The 21,942-nt window shown below is 39.4% G+C and overlaps 1 protein-coding gene across 4 annotated transcripts in view; it reads left to right on the top strand.

The window, feature by feature from the left end:
* LOC143213463 (nephrin) overlaps positions 1 to 21,942 on the top strand; it is a 561,898-nt gene that overhangs the window by 442,039 nt on the left and 97,917 nt on the right. For all 4 annotated transcript variants that reach the window (XM_076433355.1, XM_076433354.1, XM_076433357.1 and 1 more), the window contains exons 5-7: positions 4,523 to 4,639; positions 21,008 to 21,211; positions 21,535 to 21,686. In XM_076433355.1, coding sequence (XP_076289470.1) covers positions 4,523 to 4,639; positions 21,008 to 21,211; positions 21,535 to 21,686 — 473 coding nt within the window. The remainder of the gene's footprint in view (positions 1 to 4,522; positions 4,640 to 21,007; positions 21,212 to 21,534; positions 21,687 to 21,942) is intronic.

Genomic DNA, 21,942 nt, shown 5'->3' with positions numbered 1-21,942 from the left:
AATGAATAAGTAGCATAACTCTAAATGGATGTTTTCGAAAAAAGGATACATCAGATATAGGAAATATCTCTAAAAATTGCAGAATTCGTGTGGCTCTCCAAAAATAAAGCAAGGAGCATAAGAAATACAGTTCGCAGAATCATCTAACAATAATAGACGAAACGCATATCGAATGTGAAGCTGCCTCGTCTTTATCCCTCTTCCACCATCGAACCATCGAACCCCAGCTCGTGTTCTCGTTTCTCTCGGATCGCGTTCTCCGTTATTCCTCCGTTTCTTTATGCAAACACAAGAGAACCTCCGAAAGGTTCTACACATTCGAGAAAACAGAAACGCGGAAACCACCGATTCTTATTCTTGTCCATCCTGTTCTACGCCATCGCGCCGATGGAACCGTCGCGCTTCCTCTCGCGTTTTCCATTTCTCCCGTGTCCTCTCTTTCGGCTTTCGGCGATTACACATTTTCCCAGCTGTCCGAAGGAAAAAATCCTCTGCAAATTACGCTTTTAAATTCGGACTACATTCTCCCATTTATTCGTCGCCGGGAGATACAGTAATACCTATAAACTCGTGGCCGAGCGGAGTTTTGCGCGCGGATTAGCCGTCGCGACTACGTCCGCAAATATTTCGCGGGGCAAACATCGTTCTAATTAGAAGAACAAAAAATAACTCGGTCGGCAGTCGGTGTTCTTCTTCTCGTTGTTGAGGAATTTATCGCTTTGCTCGTTTTCGTCTGGAACTTTTGTCCCCGACTGTATGCCTCCGCGATTCTTTTTCGTGTTTCCTCCGGGCACTCGCTCCATTTTGTCCCCTCTTGTTCCCGACACTTTCCTCTCGCTAATTTTTTCCCCTTCTAATTCCTTCGACGTCTCTGCTCTATTCGCCATTTTCCACTTCTCTCTCTCGCTTCCTTGTTGGTTTTTCCTCGTCTACCTCTCGATATCCGGCACCCTTTGATTTTCTCAGAGTTGATCGAGGCTTTCCGCGATTAGCCTGAACAAACGGGGATCTCTAGCCTTCTTGACCCGGATCCACGGTTCGCCGAGCGACGATTAAGGCAGTTTTATCTGGAAAGTCGTCGGAGGATCACGGGAAACACGAAACTCCGACCGGCATACGGCATGGCAATCTCGACGCGATCGACGTCGCCAATCCACAAGCGATATCGATAAGGAAATTCTGGTCTGCGGGATCCGGTCGCGGCATCGTCCCCGATCATTTCGGTACCTTCTGTTCCGGCTGGATCCGAACGAATATAAAACTGGAACTGTCGAAATGGAACGAACCGAATTTGATTTTCCCAGTTACCGGAACTTCTGAAGTTAGAGTCACCGTAGTGTTGGACCTTTGGGTCCATCACCGACGAAATCGCGGAGGCTTTCACGGGGAAATACCGAATAAATTCATAGCGGTTAATCACATAGTCGATTCCTGCTAAAGTCACTGTATTTCTCACGATTTATTAGGTGCACGGTAGTGCATCAGCCACGTTCCTCGCACGACCTCCTTTTACACGAAACAACGTAGTCGTTTTTTAGAGGCTTATCACTCGGCACTGGAGGCAGATGGAGAGATTAGTCCAGTCAATGAATGCTCATAAGAGGGATGTAGAGGGAAATGGAAGGAACACAATTTTTAACTTTGGGATTATGTTTGGACTAGTTAGGAGGTAAACATACTAAAAGTCCCTACTCCTAGGAGGTGAGCGGGGTGCAGAGGGGCACGTAGAAGGTCCCCTTTTTCGGTTTTCCGCTTATATCTCGAAAACTATGCGTCCTAGCGATAAGACCATTCCATACAAAATTAAAGCTGACAAAATGTGCCACAGGATTGATTCGATTCAGTTTTTCGCTATCTCGCATAGTTTCCGAGATATCCGCGCTCAAAGTTCATTAAAAATGAAAAAGAAAATAGCCGGGTGAAATTCGCTCCCGGCGGGATTTTAATCGACCTTGAATCATTCAATAGCCTACCCAAAAAGACCCCTCTCTGACAAGTTTCAGCCCCATATCTCATCTGAGAAAATTCGAAATGCCAGTTTTTGGCCCATTTTCCCTATTTATTGACAATTAAAAATTCTGAGAAAAATCTGACACATTTCGGATACCAAGCACACCTATTAGGTGTCATCTCCAGATTTTTCCGTTGCTAACTATGGTTGTAAAAAATGAAAAACACGAAAAAAATCGTAAAAATGCAGATTTCATATAAAAAGGTCTCGTACTACTTCAGAATTAATTTAGCAATGAGCTATTATCAAAAGTATTATGCTCAATTTTTTCCAGATTTTTGTGAGTGGTGCAACAATGTTGAAAAAAATAAAAACCACTTTTTTCGGCGTTTTTCCGAAGTTACACTTATTATTTTCTTTTTCATAATTAGTGAACTTTGAGCGCGGATATCTTGGAAACTATGCGAGATAGCGAAAAACTGAATCCAATCAATCTTGTGGCACATTTTGTCAGCTTTAATTTTGTATAGAATGGTCTTATCGCTAGGACACATAGTTTCCGAGATATAAGCGGAAAACCGAAAAAGGGGACCTTCTGCGTGCCTCCTTGCACCCCGCTCACCTCCTAGGAGTGGGGACTTTTAGTATTGTAGGGAGATGCCATCTCTGAGCGGCGAGAATTCCGTCGAATGTCACGACATTAGTAACTGAAACGACGCGACGATTCGATATCTGTTATTATGCTTATCGATTTCGTTATTTATATTTGTAATATGCGATTTCTTTGTCATTCTGGGGTTCGACGTACGGAAACGAAAAGACGTGTTTGATCTCAGGCGGAGATTTAGACGGGATAATTTAATTAATTGTATTTGTTATATTTCAAATTACGTATTCAAATATTTCGTGTTTACGATCGTATTATTCAATTGACGACTTAAATCCTATAGTATGTTTACCTCATAACTAGTCCAAACACAGACCCAAAGTTAAAAATTGTGTTCCTTCCATTTCCCTCTACAACTTTTCGTTAACTGGACTAAGATGTAATTTCGTACACTTGTTAAATGCTATCATGTCTCAATATTGACAAAACATTAATCTTCCAACATTAGTAGGTTCCGAGATATAGGACCTCAAAAATCGTTAAATTTGTCACTGACTGACTGACTGACTGACTGACAGATCATCAAAACCTTTTGGGTACTTCCCATTGACCTACAATCTTGAAATTTGGTACATAGGTTCACCATAACAAACACTCAAAGGAATAATTATCAAAGTTTGAAATTTTACACCTTAAAGAGGTTGTATTAAAAAAAAAACATTACGAAATAGGTTATGTATTGGGAAAATGAAATATGCCGCTTATCCCATGAGGAACCGTGTAAATTCCGGAAAGAATCATCTGCTCTCTTCAAACGTCCGTACAGCGCCATTCGAGGTAGTGGCAAAAAGCTCAAACTGTTAGATTACGATAAGGTAAAAAATAACACTAAAATTATAACAAAAAAATCTAGTTAAAGTTGGGTTCTAATTCCCCGGCCGAGTGTTAATCTTTGATACCTATTTGATAATTGATGAAATTTCAACAAAAATTGATGAAATCCCAACAAAAACATCCTGTAAACAGGAGCCAAGTTCCTATGGCCGTAAAAGGTTGTGAGATCAAACAAAATACGACCAAGTTCGTTAGTTTAGAAATACCTCTTGCAGTACTGAAAAAAGCGTTTGTAAAAATTAGTTTAAAAGAACGCTATTTAATTTTTAATGAATTACATGGTGGGCTAAATTATTCAAACTTGGCCGCTACATAACACCTTTTGTGGCCATTCGTTTAACAAGTAAGGACCAAGTGTAAATAATTTAGCACTCCATGTAATTCATTAAAAATTCAATAGCGTTCTTTTAAACTAATTTTTACAAACGCTCTTTTCAGTATTGCAAGAGGTATTTCTAAACTAACGAACTTGGCCGTATTTTGTTTGATCTCGCAACTCTTTACGGCCATAGGAACTTATTGGCTCCTGTTTACAGGATGTTTTTTGGGATTTTATGTCTACACCTCCTCGATTTCACGAAAGCCAAGAGACACGTGGCTGCGACCCAAGAGGGACAGCCACAGGTGAAAGGTCAATTGCTTAAAATGCCCCGGTGCAGGATCCCCGAATTCCCCTCAGCAAAAAAAAAACGTAGAGATCGGAGATCCTCTCGAAATCGCGGTTGGATCGTTGGAAGGATCACCGTGTCCCCTGTCGACGCAATCAATTCCACTCACGAAGGATTTAATCGGCCCGGAAGGCCGAGGAGGAGAACACCGTCGTCCATTTCAATTCCGCTTGTCTAGCTCGAAAACAATTTGCATATCATAAGCAGCGGTGGGTTCTTAAGTGTGCTGCGGGGATGGCTCGCAAGGGGTGAGAAAAGGGAGTTAGGGGGATGGCGGTAACGGCCAGCTAGATAAGAATACCAGCCAAAGTGTCTGGCGAATGACGCAGCGTGCACGCGGTGCTCCTAAAGTAGTTTTCGCTTGAAAAAGAAGACTGTCTTATTGTTGTGAATTGATTTCAGTACCGCCGGACCGGCTCAGCATATTGGACGAGGACGAGAAGTCGAATATTCCTTACTACGTCCTGGGCCCGTACAGTGAGGGGGCTTCGCTTAATATTACCTGTGTCGCTGCTGGAGGTGAGCACTATCCTTTATCTTGTTCATCTTTGTCTCTTACGTTAGCCCTTAAGTGCACGATTTTTTGTTTACAGTTTCTATTTATCAAACATTACTAAAAAAAAGAGTGTATATTAAGGGAAAAATAAGGGAAAAAATCACATCTTTGTGAAAATATTTTTTATCACAAAATTATCATATAATATGTTGCCATATTTGAGGTTAGAAAATCTACGACGCATGAATGGCGCGCACCGTATACAAATACATGTGAGCGGTTTGTTGCCTTGTGGCTACAATGCGTATAAAAAGCATCCAAACGTTCTTGCAGTGAATGTAGAGCCAGAAAATGCATTGTTGCCAAACGGCAACACGATGCACTTAAGGGTTAGGTTGATTTATAAATAATTTCAGCAGGTACGTAATTTTGTTTGTCGACTAAGTAACGATTTTGGAAATTGGATTTCCCGTGCACTTTCATTTCCGTCCATCGAAAGATTATAAAAATGATAGCTAAGCGGAGTATAGCACGTGGAACGTTTTCGAAAGATTGCAAGCTCCCGAAGGAGATTTTATTTCTTAGGATGAAAGGATAATAAAGACACTGCGCAGGAAACGGCACGAATTCTTTGGACGACCCAATATTTAGCCACGATTTCCATTCCTCCCTGTATTTTCGTATATTCTTTCTCCTTTCATCATAATCCTTTTGAGTCCCATCGTTTCGAACCACTGGATTTTTCACACTCTCCGCTCTATTGTTCTCCGATGCTTTTCTTTCGGGCTCCTTTTGTTGCACCTCGGAAAGTTTGGCAATCGATGAAACGAATTCAACTCAATTTCTCACGTATTTTTCTCTAACCTAACCGAAACACTTTAGTCATGAATTGTTTTCTCTACAATTCTCTGTTAACAATACAGGGTGTCCCAAAATTCCTTCAACAGCCGGCAATGGGAGGTTCCTGAGATCATTTGAAGCGATATTTTCCTTTGCAAAAATATTATCCGCGGCTTTGTTTAGGAGTTATTAACGAAAAACACGGACCAATCAGAGCGCGACCTAGACGCGAGTTGGCACAGTCGGCCAATAGACAGTTGGCGCGCCATGACTACAATGCCAACTCGCGTGTAGGTCGCGCTCTGATTGGTCCGTGTTTTTCGTTAATAACTCCTAAACAAAGCCGCGGATAACATTTTTGCAACGGAAAATATTGCTTCAAATGATCTCAGGAACCTCTCATTTCCGGCTGTTGAAGGAATTTTGGGACACCCTGTAGAAATACATCTATCATCAGTTCGTACAGTTTTTGAATTGTTTAGAACACACAATGATTATTTTACCCGCTGAAATTTCTGAACACGGAGTGGTGAAATTTTCGTATTAAAATTTTCGTTCCCGTTGGAAAATTAAATTTCTCAGGAAAAATTCGCAAACAGTACTTGAACGAAACTTTATTTCTGCTCTCGAAGACACTGCGCCATTATGCAGAAAATATTACGCGCTGCAAAGCTTCAGTTCATTAAATTATAAATATACTGCGGATGTTTATGCAGCGGCGCGCCGTGTTCGGAGCAATTTAAGCGTAAACAGTAATTTACATTCAAATTGTAGTCGAAAATTTTATCTTGTTACATCTCGCGTAATATCGATCGCCGGAATATGTTCCGCAACAATTTTACATCCCCTATCAACGCTCTGCAAACAATGCCCGAGAACAGCATAACTCGGAACAAGCTGATTAAATCCATTATACATCCATTGACCCTAATTGCATCAGGTTATGTCACAAATAATACGATATATTATTATATTCTCGAGAAACGAAATATTTTAAAGTGCAACCAGAATCATTTTAGTCCACTATACACAATTTTAAATCCTTCTTTTAAATTCTATAATAAAACTAATTTGTACTCTAATTTAAAATTTCCTGTATGTGACACAAAGAACATGATTTTCTAATTATGTTGATAGTATCATTTTAATACTCTGTCAATCTTGTTGCAAGTTATAGATTTTTGACAAAGAGTACGTTTAATTAAGAAAATATAGGGGAACGAATATTAAAACATAAATTTTTCAATTAATCAAGTAAAGAGGGAAATTGGAGATTCGAAAATATATTTTTCGCTGAGAGATTTCATTGTATTTACCTTTCAGTTGTGATTCGTTCATGTCTGGCACTGTAACCCATTGTAAAAGTAAGGGGAAATGGAGATTAAAAAATGTATTTTACAATTTACAAATTAAGGGAGAAAGTAATAATCCAGTCAACGAAAAGTTGTAGAGGAAAATGGAAGGAACAGAATTTTTAACTTTGGGTCTTTGTTTGGACTAGTGAGGAGGTAAACATACTAAAAGTCCCCACTCCTAGAAGGTGAGCAGGGGGGCACGTAGAAGGTCCCCTTTTTCGGTTTTTCGCGTATATCTCGGAAACTATGCGTCCTATCGATAAGACCATTCCATACAAAATTAAAGCTGACAAAATGTGCCACCAGATAGATTGGATTCAGTTTTTCGGTATCTCGCATAGTTACCGAGATATTCGCGCTCAAAGTTCACTAATTGTGAAAAAGAAATTTTTGCCTTATTTGACTAGCTAACTCTTCAGCACAATTAGTGAACTTTGAGCTCGGATATCTCGGAAACTATGCGAGATAGCGAAAAACTGAATCGAATCAATCTTGTGGCACATTTTGTCAGCTTTAATTTTGTATGGAATTCCGAGATATAAGCGGAAAACCGAAAAAGGTGACTTCTACGCGTGCCCCCCCCCCCCTGTAGGCCGCTCACCTCCTACGAGTAGGGACTTTTAGTATGTTTACCTCCTAACTAGTCCAAACAAAGTCCCAAAGTTAAAAATTGTGTTCCATACATTTCCCTCTACGCCCCTCTTATGAGCATTCATTGACTGGACTATAAGGATTAAAAAGTGTATTTTCGCTGGGAGATCTTGTTCCTTTTATCCTCCAGTAGCAACTCTTCCAATTTTTACTATGCGTGAGAGAAATTTCTGGTAAAGTAGTCATCTGTAAGTTTAGAATTGTTGGAAGTCAAAAATGTAAATGAAACAACTTCCGTCCTCAATGGCCTAGTTAAAAAAGGGATTTCAGAATCAATCTCGACCTCCCTCTTTCAATAGCTTTCGAATGCTACGAATTCTAATATGAAAGATCGAGAACATTTATTTCCATCGTCTCGGAATAATTCTTGAAACAACCTCGAGAGATCGAACCCACATCTTTCTTTCTTTCAATAACGCTTTCTATTTATGCACCCTTAAGGGCGACCTCCATAACGGAAGTGTTCTTATGGGTTCACGCTTTCTCGAGAGGTAATCGGCCTGCCGAGACTCTTGCGTGTACGATAAACTACAAAAATTGGCTCCGAGGGATCTCAAGCAAAAATGTTTCCGAGACCGAAGTGCGCGAAACTTGGAAATTACGAGCTTCGAGAAAGTGCGGTCGCGAGTTGGATACTATTTTCTTGACTATTTAAACACTTTGGAAAACCGGTGTACAAACGTTTGGAAACGTTTCAACGTTATCGATGGCATAAAAAAAATCCAATCACGGAGATAGCAAATAAAAACACCGTCAAACGAAAATGAAATCGCTCGAAAAAGTGCTCGGTCAAAATATTGTCGAGAATTTTTAGAAACGTTTTCCCGAAGATGAAATCAAATAGAAATGTTTCTAGTTTTTGCTTGTTCGGTGTATGGAAGTTACAGGATAATTTCTTCTTTAAAAAATATTTACTCGCGAACATCCTCGGCGAACACTGCTTCTCGAGGAACAACGCGAAGCATTTTCGCGTTCGACTCTGAATGCAGATTTATTTAGCCGTGTCAGTTATGATCTCGCGTTTGTTTATAAATCAGTATGGGGCTGTTGCATCAAAAGTGGGGGCAAAAGATGCGAACGCAGGAGACGTCGCAAGATAAACGCGAGCTCGCAGCGGCTGGGAATGCGGGCGGCGGCGATACACGGGGCGCCTCGTGCTTCATCTTCTTTACCGTATCCGGCACTATTAAATTTTCATTTTAATCATACTTCGCGCACCCGAAGCGATACCAACTTCCGGGGTTGTTTCGCTGATGGGAAATTCCTGGCGGGCACGCGTATACCCGCGCGCGAGTGATCGCGATCTTCGTCGGCAGCCCGCGCTACATGTCGTCCGTTCCTCGAAAATTTATCAGTTGAATATAAATAACCAGACGCCGCGAAAGCACCCGTGGAAATTTCAATTTTTCTTGAATATCTTCGCTGACGCTGGGATCCCCACTTTTTCCCCGCGGATTTTGCGGAGCGTGCGGATTCGACGCGCGCTCGAATGGAAATTCTATCAAGATTAGCTTTTTGTCGTCCTTCGTTTTCTTTCTCTCAATTTCGAAATTGTTATGAATTGACTAGCTTTCCCCCGCCACGCATTGCTGTGGTTCTAGTCCAGTCAGTGAATGTTCATAAGGGTGATGTAGAGGGAAATGGAAGGAACACAATTTTTAACTTTGGGTCTGTGTTTGGACTAGTTATGAGGTAAACATACTATAGGATTTAAGTCGTCAATTGAATAATACGATCGTAAACACGAAATATTTTAATACGTAATTTGAAATATAACAAATACAATTAATTAAATTATCCCGTCTAAATCTCCGCCTGAGATCAAACACGTCCTTTCGTTTTCGTACGTCGAACCACAATGACAAAGAAATCGCATATTACAAATATGAATAACGAAATCGATAAGCATAATAACAGATATCGAATCGTCGCGTCGTTACAGTTACTAACGTCGTGACATTCGACGGAATTCTCGCCGCTCAGAGATGACATCTCCCTACAATACTAAAAGTCCCCACTCCTAGGAGGTGAGCGGGGTGCAGGGAGTTTTCCGCTTATATCTCGGAAACTATGCGTCCTAGCGATAAGACCATTCTATACAAAATTAAAGCTGATAAAATGTGCCACAAGATTTATTGGTTTCAGTTTTTCGCTATCTCGCATAGTTTCCGAGATATCCGCGCTCAAAGTTCACTAATTATAAAAAAGAAAATAATAAGTGTAACTTAGGAAAAACGCCGAAAAAAGTGGTTTTTATTTTTTTCAACATTTGATAATATTTCATTGCTTAATTAATTCCGAAGTGGTACAAGACCTACTTTTATATGAAATCTGCATTTTCTCGATTTTTTTCGTGTTTTTCATTTTTTACAACCATAGTTTGCAGCGGAAAAATCTGGAAATGATACATAATATGTGGCTTGGTATCCGAAATGTGGCAGATTTTTCTCCGAAGTTTTAATTGTCAATAAATAGGGAAAATGGGCCAAAACCTGGCATTTCGATTTTTCTCAATAGGTACCCTTACAGATGAGATATGGGGCTGAAACTTGTCAGAGAGGGGTCTTTTTGGGTAGGCTATCGAATGATTCAAGCTCGATTAAAATCCCGCCGGGAGCGAATTTCACCCGCCTATTTTCTTTTTCATAATTAATGACTTTGAGCGCGGATATCTCGGAAACTATGCGAGATAGCGAAAAACTGAATCCATTCAATCTTGTGGCACATTTTATCAGCTTTAATTTTGTATAGAATGGTCTTATCGCTAGGACGCATAGTTTCCGAGATATAAGCGGAAAACCGAAAAAGGGTCCTTCTACGTGCCCCTCTGCACCCCGCTCACCTCCTAGGAGTGGGGACTTTTAGTACGTTTACCTCCTAACTAGTCCAAGCACAGACCCAAAGTTAAAAATTGTGTTCCTTCCATTTCCCTGTACAAGTTTTCGTTGACTGGACTACTCAGTATTTTTTAAAAGCATGTTTTTACCTGTCACAAATGTGACATTTATATGTTTTATTTTACAATAATGCTTGTGGGTATACAATATTTTTTGTTGTTCCATTCTCTGTGTACATATGTATAATATTATTCGGATTCCTCCTTAAGCAAAAACACAAGGTTGATTCATCTAAAAATATAGAGATTTATTATTAATTACACAATAAATAGTATGTACATACTTCCCACGTGTCACACTAACCTAAAAATATAGAGAATCAACAATTAAATGTTTGTGCTTCCCTATATTCTCTCCACATACAATGTTCTTTATAGAAACCTGCACTTGTAGATTTCTGATATTTCATCAACTCGTTCCTCACGAATTATCGCGGTAATTAATTATTAAATGAATCGATTGAATCTCTCTATATCTCACTCTCTATCTGAATCTCTGTTTACTTTTATCACCGACGAGATATAAGGATAGACCTATCATCTTATGGGATACCGGCCTATACACAAAGCTTACATATGTATACATATACATATAGATTGTCTGGTTTGCCGACTCTAGAACATGCAATATATAATTGTCCGTGTGAGAAGCAATTCGTTTGTAAATCTAATCCGCACAATTCTAAAGATTGCCCTTGAGCTTTGTTAATTGTTATTGCAAACGCCAATCGAATTGGGAATTGCATTCTCTTAAATTGAAATGGCATATCCGTTGGAATCATAGGAATGCGAGGAATGAGAACATCTTCACATTTGAAGCGTCCTGGCAATTGTTGCTTCTACGACGTTGCTCATTAATTTTTTTACTGCAAGCCGCGTGCCGTTGCAAAGCTTTGGCTGGTTGATATTTCGCAACATGATAATTAGCACGCCGATTTTCAATTGCAGTACGTGCAGCGGCATCCCTGGAAGATCGAGTGAATTCAAAACTTCTGTTGGATAATTAACTGCTTCTTCTGCTTCCACAACAGTGTCCATGGACTTGTATTTGAATGTTATATTTGACTCTATTTGAATGTTATACTGAATAATATTGTCAAGTTCGTTTACGTCTTCGTTCTTGGCCGCAAGAATAGCTCGTTCACTGGGCCAATCGTGATTCTTATAATTGGTTTGAATATTGGGAAGTATAATACTTTTTCAACCAAATCTTCTTTTGACGTCACTAAATTGCAGATGTTATCAGGCAATGAAATTCGTCCTGAGGTCAGATCAACCGGCACCTTTCCGTTCCCAATTTCCAGCAATTGATCGATCGTTTTGCAGCTGGACACGCATATTTGTAGTTAATTTCAACGTCTTTACGTGTCTTCACAAAATAGAGTATTTCAGGCAAGCATTAATTTCATCCGCTGGTGTTGATCGAGGAATTACAGGTAATATTTGTCTGAAATCTCCTGTAAGCAATATTAATGCGTTCCCAAATGGTTTAATGTTTCCACGCAAATCTTGCAATGATCGATCAAGTGCCTCGAGCGATTTTTTGTGCGTCATTGTGTATTCATCCCAAACAATAAGTTTGCATTTCTTCAAAACTTTTCTCATGCCGGATGCCTTGGAAATGTTGCACGTTGGATTTTCAATTATTTGCATGTTCAATGGCAATTTCAAAGCGGAATGAGCAGTTCTTCCACCTGGTAGCATGTTTTTTTTCAATGTTTGTTTTTGTATTATGCTGAGAAGATTCTCGTCGTGACGCGTTGGTTATAACGCGAATCAACACGAAACCATATCGATTATTCTACATCAATGTTTTCGCAAACGCGCCGCATTCACATAACCTGAAGTAAGCAGTTAGCGTTGTAGCCGGTGGAAAAAGTCGTCAAAACTCTTGAATGAATGGACTTTTTGGAATGCGGATTGTCCTAAAACCTTCCCGAAGAATCGCTGCGTCTAATGGCTCATACCCCAGCTTTCTACGTTCAGCCGTTACGGAGATGTTCGATTACAAACAAACAGACATTTACATTTTTATTTATATAGATTGCGAATTTCATGTATGTACGACTAGACTGCAAAACAAAAGCTCCCTTTGTTAAAGAACAATTGAGATATTTCAAATCCGGTGCTTCTACGTCGAATTTCTGCCCCGTATCTCCGGCGTCGCGATCGTCCCCGTTCTCATGAAGTTAGGCTCTTTGACACGCGACACCCGGCGAGACGAGATTGGCAGTTTGCTCTTCCGAAGTAAAGATTCAGTGCACAAAGGTCCCCGGTGCATTCGCTCGCAGCGTTCTCCTCTCCCTCTCTCTTGTTCTGTCGCGAGGCGCCTCGAATTTTCGTTTCTTCGGCATCATCATCCTCTTCTCCTCCTTCTTCTTCTCCTTCAGCTTCGAGGCCGCCATGTCGGCGAGTTTATTAGCCGCGCGTTTTAAGGCGGTAACCTTATATCTCTTCGGATTTGCATGCGAAAAAGCTTCCCGCGTCCGCTTCCCTCTTTTTTAAGGAGCTGCCGCGAGATTACGAGCGCCAGTATCTCTCTCAAAGTAGAATTCACGGGCGGGAGCCTCTAAATTGATTAATCTAATAAAAAAAAGAGAACTCGCGAGACCTCGTATATTTCGCAGTTCGCGACCGCGAGCGATCTTCATTTGTCCGTGCGAAAATCGTTTGTTCGCGGAAAAAAGTCGCTAACAAATTTCTGCGAGAGAAAGATGCACGATCGCGAATAAAAATATTTGCACGACCATCGTCGTGATTAATCTATTGCACCAAATTGCTATTGTTCAAACACTCCGCTATTCTTATTTGAATTTACGCATCGACGAAGAAGTCCATCCTCTTGTTCGGCTATTGCGCAACGCGACTCGCCTTTATTCTAATTTTTCCAGCTGCTGGATAAAATCCAAACATGTCTCTCCGGTTGATAATTCCGTTTTTACGCGCACGCTAATTAAAGGAAGTTTGTAATTCGTTTTTATGTAACGTCCGGATGAGAGTGATACTTGTTAACGTTCCGCGCTCGGCGTAATTACACGACCTTGTGTTAATCCCAGCCGTCGAACACAAAAGAATCCGGCCGATTCTTTTTTTGTTCTACTAAATTAAAACGAAAGTCCGCGATAAATTTCACAAAAGATACTTCTAGCCGGATGGCGGTTCAGCGAATCTGCTTGCAAATTGCGTTCTTGATTACGGATCCCCACTGCACGCCGAGAATACATTTTTGTAATACGGAATTAAGATGAGCCGGTTTTATTTTTCCTCGCGCAACGCGTACATTTCGCGCGTTTTTTGTTTCTCTTTCCCTAAATTTTGCGAGGATTAAATAGCATTTTAGCGGAGCTATCGATTTTTCATGCTAGAATATTTACCATTCAATTCGCTGCCATAAACGGGAAAAATGGGACATCGACGGGGATTTCGACGCAAATATTTGTTTAGCCGAGCCATTGGACGCAACTGTTTCGAAACAATCCGGTTCGCCGAAAAGCGTAGTGCACTTCTAAAACACGCAGCAGGTAACTGTGCAGTTTAGCGAAATCTTGCGCTCTTGGTTCGTCAACATCGAAAGTGTGAGCTTCAACAACTACCGCTGTTCTCGGTAGAAATTCAATGAATCGGAACTGGAGCTTAGAAACAGCAAAGTCTGCCAGACTACATTTTTCAATTATAAATTAAATAGAGAAAAGGATGTCGGTACTCTGGAGGCCGACTTGACGAATGATTCCAAGAGGGTGGAAATAAATGTTCTCGTTTCGTTTCGTAAGTAACAAGCTCTGTTAATTGGTAGCTGGCTCTAAAGCTGTGGAAAATAGCGAAGGAAATATCGAGGTAGATTGGTAGCTAGTCTGATTACCGTGAGTTGTCTGACTACGTACCGAGACGTACTACTTAAAGGGGTCCTACACCAGTGGAAACACTGGGTCTCCGAGCACCCAAGTAATTCCATTGTTCTCGAAAACTATCTTTTGCCGTTGAGCTCGCGTTATACCGCGTGCAAACTTTTCGAATGAAACGCGATCGAGTCTATCCGTATACGTTATTCATTGCGAATAACGCATTCTAATAATTAACGCTGAAACACAATAAAGTATATCGATGTTTTCAGCGCACTGGTTCGATCTGATGTTACTAATTAAGCAATTTTGCAAATTACCACAAAATTTTCAACGTTTCGGTCAATTTTTAGACCATTTTCAAGAAAAATTTTTATACAGGGTGGTCATTTTATCTGAAGACATTGAAATATCTCGAGAACTATGCATCGGATCAAAACAAGTGGGTAATGAAAGTTGTTCGTCACGAAGGGGGACATTCAATGATACCAAACTCGACCCCCCACCGCCACCCCCTGGGGGCGGGGGTGTGGGAAGATAAAAAACTTACATGGGAACCCCAATTTTTCATTGCAGATTTGTATTCTCCAGAAAAAAATACACAAATTTCACCTAGGAGTTTTTGCATTTTGGTTCACAGATGGCGCTGTAATGGACAAAAATCAAAATGAGTAAAAAATCGTTGAAAATTGGGGATATCTCGAGAAATACACATCAGATCAGAAAAATGAAAGTAGACGTATTTGATATTTTTTAAAATGCTATTCAATAACACCATAATTTGCCCCCATCACCACCTCCTGAGGTTGGGGGAGGGAATTATTTCAAAATCTTGAATCGGAAACCCTTAAGAAATTGTTAAAGATGATTTCAGTTTAAATTCTGAAGTTAACGTATCTACCTGACCAGCTAGATTTATGGAACCAATTGGTTTTAAATTTATTTCCTGCTTTAATTACACTAATGTCAAGAAAATTCAACTTTGAATCGACTTCAATTTCATGAGTAAACTGAAGTCTTTCGTGAAAGCTATTAAAGCTGTGCAATACAATTTGCAAGTGTTCAGGTTTTATACAAGTGATAATATCATCAACGTACCTTTTGTAGAAAATTAACTCAAAGGGTAATTTAGAAATAGAAACCTTCTCTAATTCTTCCATCACCAAATTTGCAATCACAGGGGAAATAGGAGACCCCATAGCTATTCCAAACACCTGTTTGTAAAAAGTGCCATTGAAACTGAAAATATTGGCCTCAAGTATTTTGACTGACAAAAGAAACTTATTACGTTGAATATGTTCACTTATTTCATTCCAACGTTTGTCAAGAACTTGCAAAGCCAAATCAATTGGAACATTGGTAAATAAAGCAATTACGTCCAGAGAAACCAACATAAATGACTCGTCTGGAATCCCAATATTTCTAATTTCTTTCACAAATTGCCAACTGTCGACAGTTGATCAGATCGAACCAGTGCGCTGAAAACATCAATACACTTTATTAACAAATTGTCGATCGAGATAAAGGAAACAGCTAAAACACGATGTTTGTCGCTAAAAGTCTTCGATTCTAAATCCTGCGGTTGCTACAATAATATAGAAAATATTTTGCGAATTACATATAGTCGGGAAAAATCGTTTGAGTAATAATATTGAGGGTTTCAAGTTTCAAGTGCTATGCGAGGAGGTGTTGCAGTAATGTCTGATCACAGTCGGCCATTTCCACTCTACTTTGCCCGAATGCGTTTCGTGTCTGCTACGATCTTATTGTACACCGTAAAAATATTTACGAGCCGGGAGGCAAATTTTTTAGCAGAATAAAGCACAAAACTCGCGAACTTTCGTCATTTCGGTTTTATGGAGTCGCGCACTAAAGGAAGATGGTTTTACATTATACTCATTCAGAGTTGTGCGGAATTACAATTGAATTACTCCAGGAATTATAATTACAAAGTAATTGAATTCAGTTATATTGTAATTTATAATTCAGATCTTCATTCAATTAAATTACAATGTAATTCGTAATCGCAACAAATATTTCAAATACTATTTAATATTTTAGATTTTATTTTGCTTAAAGAAAATAGTATTTTAAATAAGAAATACAATTTCTAAAATGAAATATTGCTATTTTAACAATCTGAAACAAAAAATAAAATATTTCTATTTCAACACTGTGATCCAGAAAATAAAATATTTCTATTTGAACAATCTGAAACACAAATTAAAATATTTTACTTTTTGCATTGTTATAATACTCTGAAAACCGCATAAACATATGCGGTTTATGTCTATCTTATGGTTAAGAAACGATTTACACTCATAAATATACTGAATCCGAACTTTAAATATTATTTTCTGCAAAAATATTTAAAATTAAAATTAAAAATAAAGACAAAATACAATTTGCAATATATTCTTCAAATAAAAGACTATTTTCAAAAATGACTGCCTCTCTCAAATAAACTATTTGATTTTCAAAAATTACTACATCGAATAAAATATTTCACTTTCAAAGTTGTACGCATACTTTAAAATAAATAGGATTATTTATTATTTACTATTTAAAATACTATTTTCCCCTGCTCTGGTTACGTATTATGAACGAGGACAAGGAATAGAAACTACGCCGCGAAGACAGCGAACAAGTGCATATATGAATGAAAAACAAAAAAATATATTGCACTTCCTCAAAGTACTGGGCTATGATTTGAAGAGCTGTATTTCAATTATATTGTATTTCAATTACACATCTGATTAAAATACTTAGTAATTGAATTAATTAAAAGGTTTGAATTATGTAACTCCGTTATAACCTAGTTAAATTACTATATAATTGAAATACAATGTAATTCAATTATGTAATTGAATTAGCTCAACTCTGTACTCATTACTGTTTTCATAGCCTAGAGTAAATAGAAAATGTCTTAACGTACTTGTTCGAGACAGAACAATGAATTCGTCCTATTTTTTAATTCCATGACCTGAATTCAATGTTCTGTGCACACATTATTTTATCAATTTATAAACAAATTATTTGATTATGCAGTTCTAAACTATTGTCAGAAAGAATTCACGCTGTATTAATTTCTGCTGATTTTGTAGAGTTCAAAGTTAAAAATTTGTTCAATGTAGAAATTGATGGCGAATTATGTTTGCACTTCTATTGGGATCGAATAACGCATCCATTGGGAAAATGCAGCCAATGTACGGACCGATGCAGGATATACTGCATTTTAACGCTATTCAGTTCTATTACAGTACAGAGGATAGCCTATAAACCTTATCCGCCTCAAGGCCATTTCGCTTAATGTACCGCCTTACTCTAGACATTAATGTACTATCTCACTCCGCAATTCTCCCCTGCACATACATTTTTACGGGTCGCCAGCTGCACGGAGCAACCTGTGTACAGTGTGCCACCCATAATTATTAGAACGACAGAGATTTCATATTTTACTTCTCTCTCGAAAGACAATTTTAAATTTTCTTGTTAGTCTCGCCGCGCACTTTATTACAGTAATTAACGATTTTAGTAGGCATGCCGTTGCATTTATCCAACATCTCGATATTGCAAAAAAAGATCCACTCACGATTGCGGGAAAATTCAAAATTATCTGGAGAAATCGATAAATCTCGACTGGGACCTCGGAGAAGAATGAATGGATTTTAAGGGGCACCTTTGGGGCAACATTAAAATGCTTTCACGGAGGAATTTCTGTACGTTTGATGGCTTAAATTCAAGGTGGAGGAATGTACTTTCCGATAGGTGTAATTAGGTTTGAAAACAAAATTTGGTACCGTATCGAAAAATCGATGAAACCCAACCGTAAACTCGCAGAAAATTGACTCGATTTTGCGAAGTTTTTTCGGAGAAAAATTAGGTATTTCACGATGCATTTTAACGGCACACCAGGTATGCAGAAACGTTCATCACTCGACCCCGTATACTGGCTGGCGCGTTCACACCTCGGCGGCGTTAAAGCGTGCCGCAAACCGCACCGCGGCTCACGGAGAATTTCCACCGTTTATTATTTGCGAGGGTGTATTTATTTATAGGGAATTGCAGGCGGACGGCTTACGTGCCATAATCTGAAATGTCTCGTGCTCTTTCCGCGGCAGAAGACGTTATTGCGCTCGCGGGTTCTCTCGCCCCTGGCAAAATATTTTCCCGTTTCGCCGAGGAATTGGATCCGGCATAAAGCCGCGCGGTTCCCCGGAAATACGGGAATCCAATTAGATGTATCAATGAATTATTCACCATTTTATTCGCGTCCTGTCTCACCCCCCGCTGACCAATTTTCTTTCTGAAACACGGGAGAACGCATAATCCGTCGATTAATGCTACCTCTGGCAGAAAATGGCACGAACGCGAGTGCCGAAACAATTCTTTGACCGTTCATACAAAATGAACAGAATGTCTCGCAAACACATCGGTTAAAAATATTTAAAATTATTATCATTCTGGGGCACCATAACTATCCGTTGATCGGGCAGCTCGCCTAGTAGGCGAAAAAATAAAAGAAAATAGAGACAAATCAGACGCGGCGAGGGGAGAGCGCAAAAATATCGAAATGGACATTTAAAATTCGTATTTCCGTGCGACGCTCATTCCCCTATTTAAATATTTGTATGACCGTGCACGCCCCCTCTTTCGCGATGTTCATCAACCCAAAAAAACCGTGCAGTCACGAGCGAAACCGCGATCGACGTTGGTTTGCGCCGGCAGCGATTCGCAACGGGAAATAATGGCGATACCGTTGATCCTGCGAGGATCGTTTCGCGCGAGCTGGAACGTTTAAAAATGTTTTTATGGTGTGGTATCGGCGGCGATGGACACCTATTTTATGAGAGCGAGCGACGTGTCGACGGTTTTTCACTGTGATTCGCCGACTACTCTGACGTTTCAGAATGATTTCATGGGGATCCGCCGAAAGGCCAACCCCTCCATCGAACTTTTCATTCGATAGACAACATGCAAGTTTGTTTGTCTGCTGACTAAATTCTTCTCAGTATTTCGAGGTTTGAAACAGCTGAATATGTATGTAGAAAATTCATGAGTTCGAAATTTAGGTGATTTCCTCGCGAGTTATGTTTCCTTCCAATCTCTGTGTTCTGAATTACAACACGTTTCGCTGGGCGATAACCAGAGCGCGTCTTGCGAAGGAAGTTGCAGTAGGGCAAATGCGTGTTTCCACCTGAGCAGTATTGCAATCGATCACCTGGGCAACGGATATTGGAGTTTCGGTACTTACTGGACCTTACTCGGTTCCTGATAACCGCTGGAATTCTTCCCACTCGTCAGAAGAACCCCGCTCTTATTACTTCTTCCCATTTCGACCATCCAATCTTCAGAATTGCCCTGGCTTATTAAAATAGTTAACATCCGACGCTGAAGCAAATCGGAAACTGTGAATTAATTTTCTAAATTTCTGCAGCTTTGAGAAAGTGAACAAATTTCACTCAATGGATACAGTTCCATGAAAATTAATTTTTCACTCCGGACAATGTATTGAAATCAGAGTTGTGCTAATTCAATTACGCAATTGAATTACATTGTATTTCAATTATTGGGAGTGCAAATAAGTCTCCGCCGTTTTTCATCTTAAATTGGGAATTTATTGCAAAAGACAGTACCTTATGTTTTATTCAAAGTATTGTCCATCGCTGGCCATTACTTTTTCCCATCTTTCTGGCAGCATCCGGATACCGCATCGGAAGAACGTTTTGAAGAATCTTTTGACGCTATTCATGAATCGACCCAATTTTTGGTATCTTTATATGATGTGAAGTACTGCTCAGACAGGTCGTCAACAGGCCGTGTACGGACACTTATTTTACTGAGTGTACGTCGTAACTGAATTACATAATTCAATCATTTCCATTAATTCAATTACTAAGTATTTTAATCAGATGTGTAATTGAAATACAATGTAATTGAAATACAATATAATTAAAATACAGCTCTCCAAATTATAACCCAGAACTTTGAAGAAGTGCTATATGTATATTTTTCTTTCATATACTTGTTTGCTGTCTGTGCGGCGTAATTTCTATTCTTCGTCCTCGTTCATAATACGTAACACTATTTCATGTTTATGTTTGAAATTTGAAAAATGTGTAACGCAGAAGTTATTTCTGTTCGGATATTATAAATTTATAAATAATAAATTCCTTCCGTTTGCAACCTTCACATGGATTTTTCAACCTCTTCTTACCTATTACTTTATTATTCTTTAATTTTTATTTTTAATTTAATTACATCGTAACTCGTAATTAATGTAATTTAATTGCAAAGTATTTTATAATTGTACTCCAATTGCAATTACGAATTACATTGTAACTTGATTACAATGTATTTTATAATTGTACTCCAATTGCAATTACGAATTACGTTGTAATATAATTAAATGAAGATGTGAATTATAAATTACAATATGACCGAATTACAATGTAATTCAATTTCTTTGTGATTATAATTCTTGGAGTATTGCAATTGTAATCCTGCACAACTCTGATTGAAATAGCCAAAGAGTTCGAGGACGTTTTTAATAACAATTAAAAACGTTCGTAACAACGATCGATACAAATCGGATGGTACAGACCAACGAGAAATGGCTGTAGGAGAAAGTCTGGGTATAAGACGTGGATGCGCATGTATCGAGAGAAGCAGAGGAAATAAAGATAGGAGGACAGGTCGGTCTTTTATTGAATTTCTTTTAACGTTGAAAAGGGGTCGACCGTAAGAATCGCAGCCGGAAACGAGAGGATCGCTCTAACTGACTTCCGTCTTTTTGATCGGTTTCCGCAGGTCGGCCGCAACCAAGGGTCACATGGTGGCAGGAGAATGCACTTCTGGACGACACCTACGAAACCGTCAGCCCAAAAAGCGTGCGCAATGTCCTGCGCCTGGACAAACTTGGCCGCGAACACCTGAACGCGATTCTCACCTGTCAGGCCTCCAACAACAATATGGTGACACCTATTTCCAGCTCTGTCAGTCTCAACATGAACCGTGAGTATCACCATCAAATATTCTTATGTAATCCATGAATTAAATAATATCAATGCATTATTCCCAACTTAATCTAACTTTTCCAACTAACTCTTGCTATCGATGCAGAGACAATTATCGATCATAGTTTTTTGTAAATTTTAAGATCCACAGTGAGGAATATAGAACCTTCATGCAGAATACAATGTAGGAATAATTATGCAAACAGTTATTCCCGGCGGAGAATCTTCTCCGCCGCATCGTGCTTCTTCTCGCGTAGCTAACAGCGGCGGCTATAGCAACGAGGAAGAGAGAGAGACTAATGGATGGTACGCGTGTTTTAGTGAAGCCATTGTGGGTCCGCATGCAAGGAGAGAACCGTCCACTTAGCGCTGGCACCACGTACGAAATAGGTTGCGAAGTTGTGGGGGCCAGACCAACGCCAAAAATTATCTGGTCGAAGGGGAGTACGACGCTGAAGAACGCACGGCAGACGGTGAATCTTTGTTAAATTGTCATTACATACCGGGGAGACCTTCGCACAGTGGGCTGTATGGCCGATTTCAGCGGTTAAAATTTCGTCAGAGTTTCGAGACATTTTATCCTTGGATATATTTTTTCTAATGGAAATTCGCTCCTGTCACCCGTGTCATTGACTTGCACTACTTATCAAGTTGCAGTCAAATTGATTAACATAAAGTAGAAGCGACTCTCGCTCGGTGTCGGTCGGCGTGGAACTAGTAAAAACTAGG

Source organism: Lasioglossum baleicum, chromosome 11 (assembly GCF_051020765.1).
Source record: "Lasioglossum baleicum chromosome 11, iyLasBale1, whole genome shotgun sequence".
Lineage (NCBI taxonomy): Eukaryota > Metazoa > Arthropoda > Insecta > Hymenoptera > Halictidae > Lasioglossum > Lasioglossum baleicum.
Note: the sequence above shows the minus strand (reverse complement) of the source record. Positions and strands in the feature narration are given on the sequence as shown.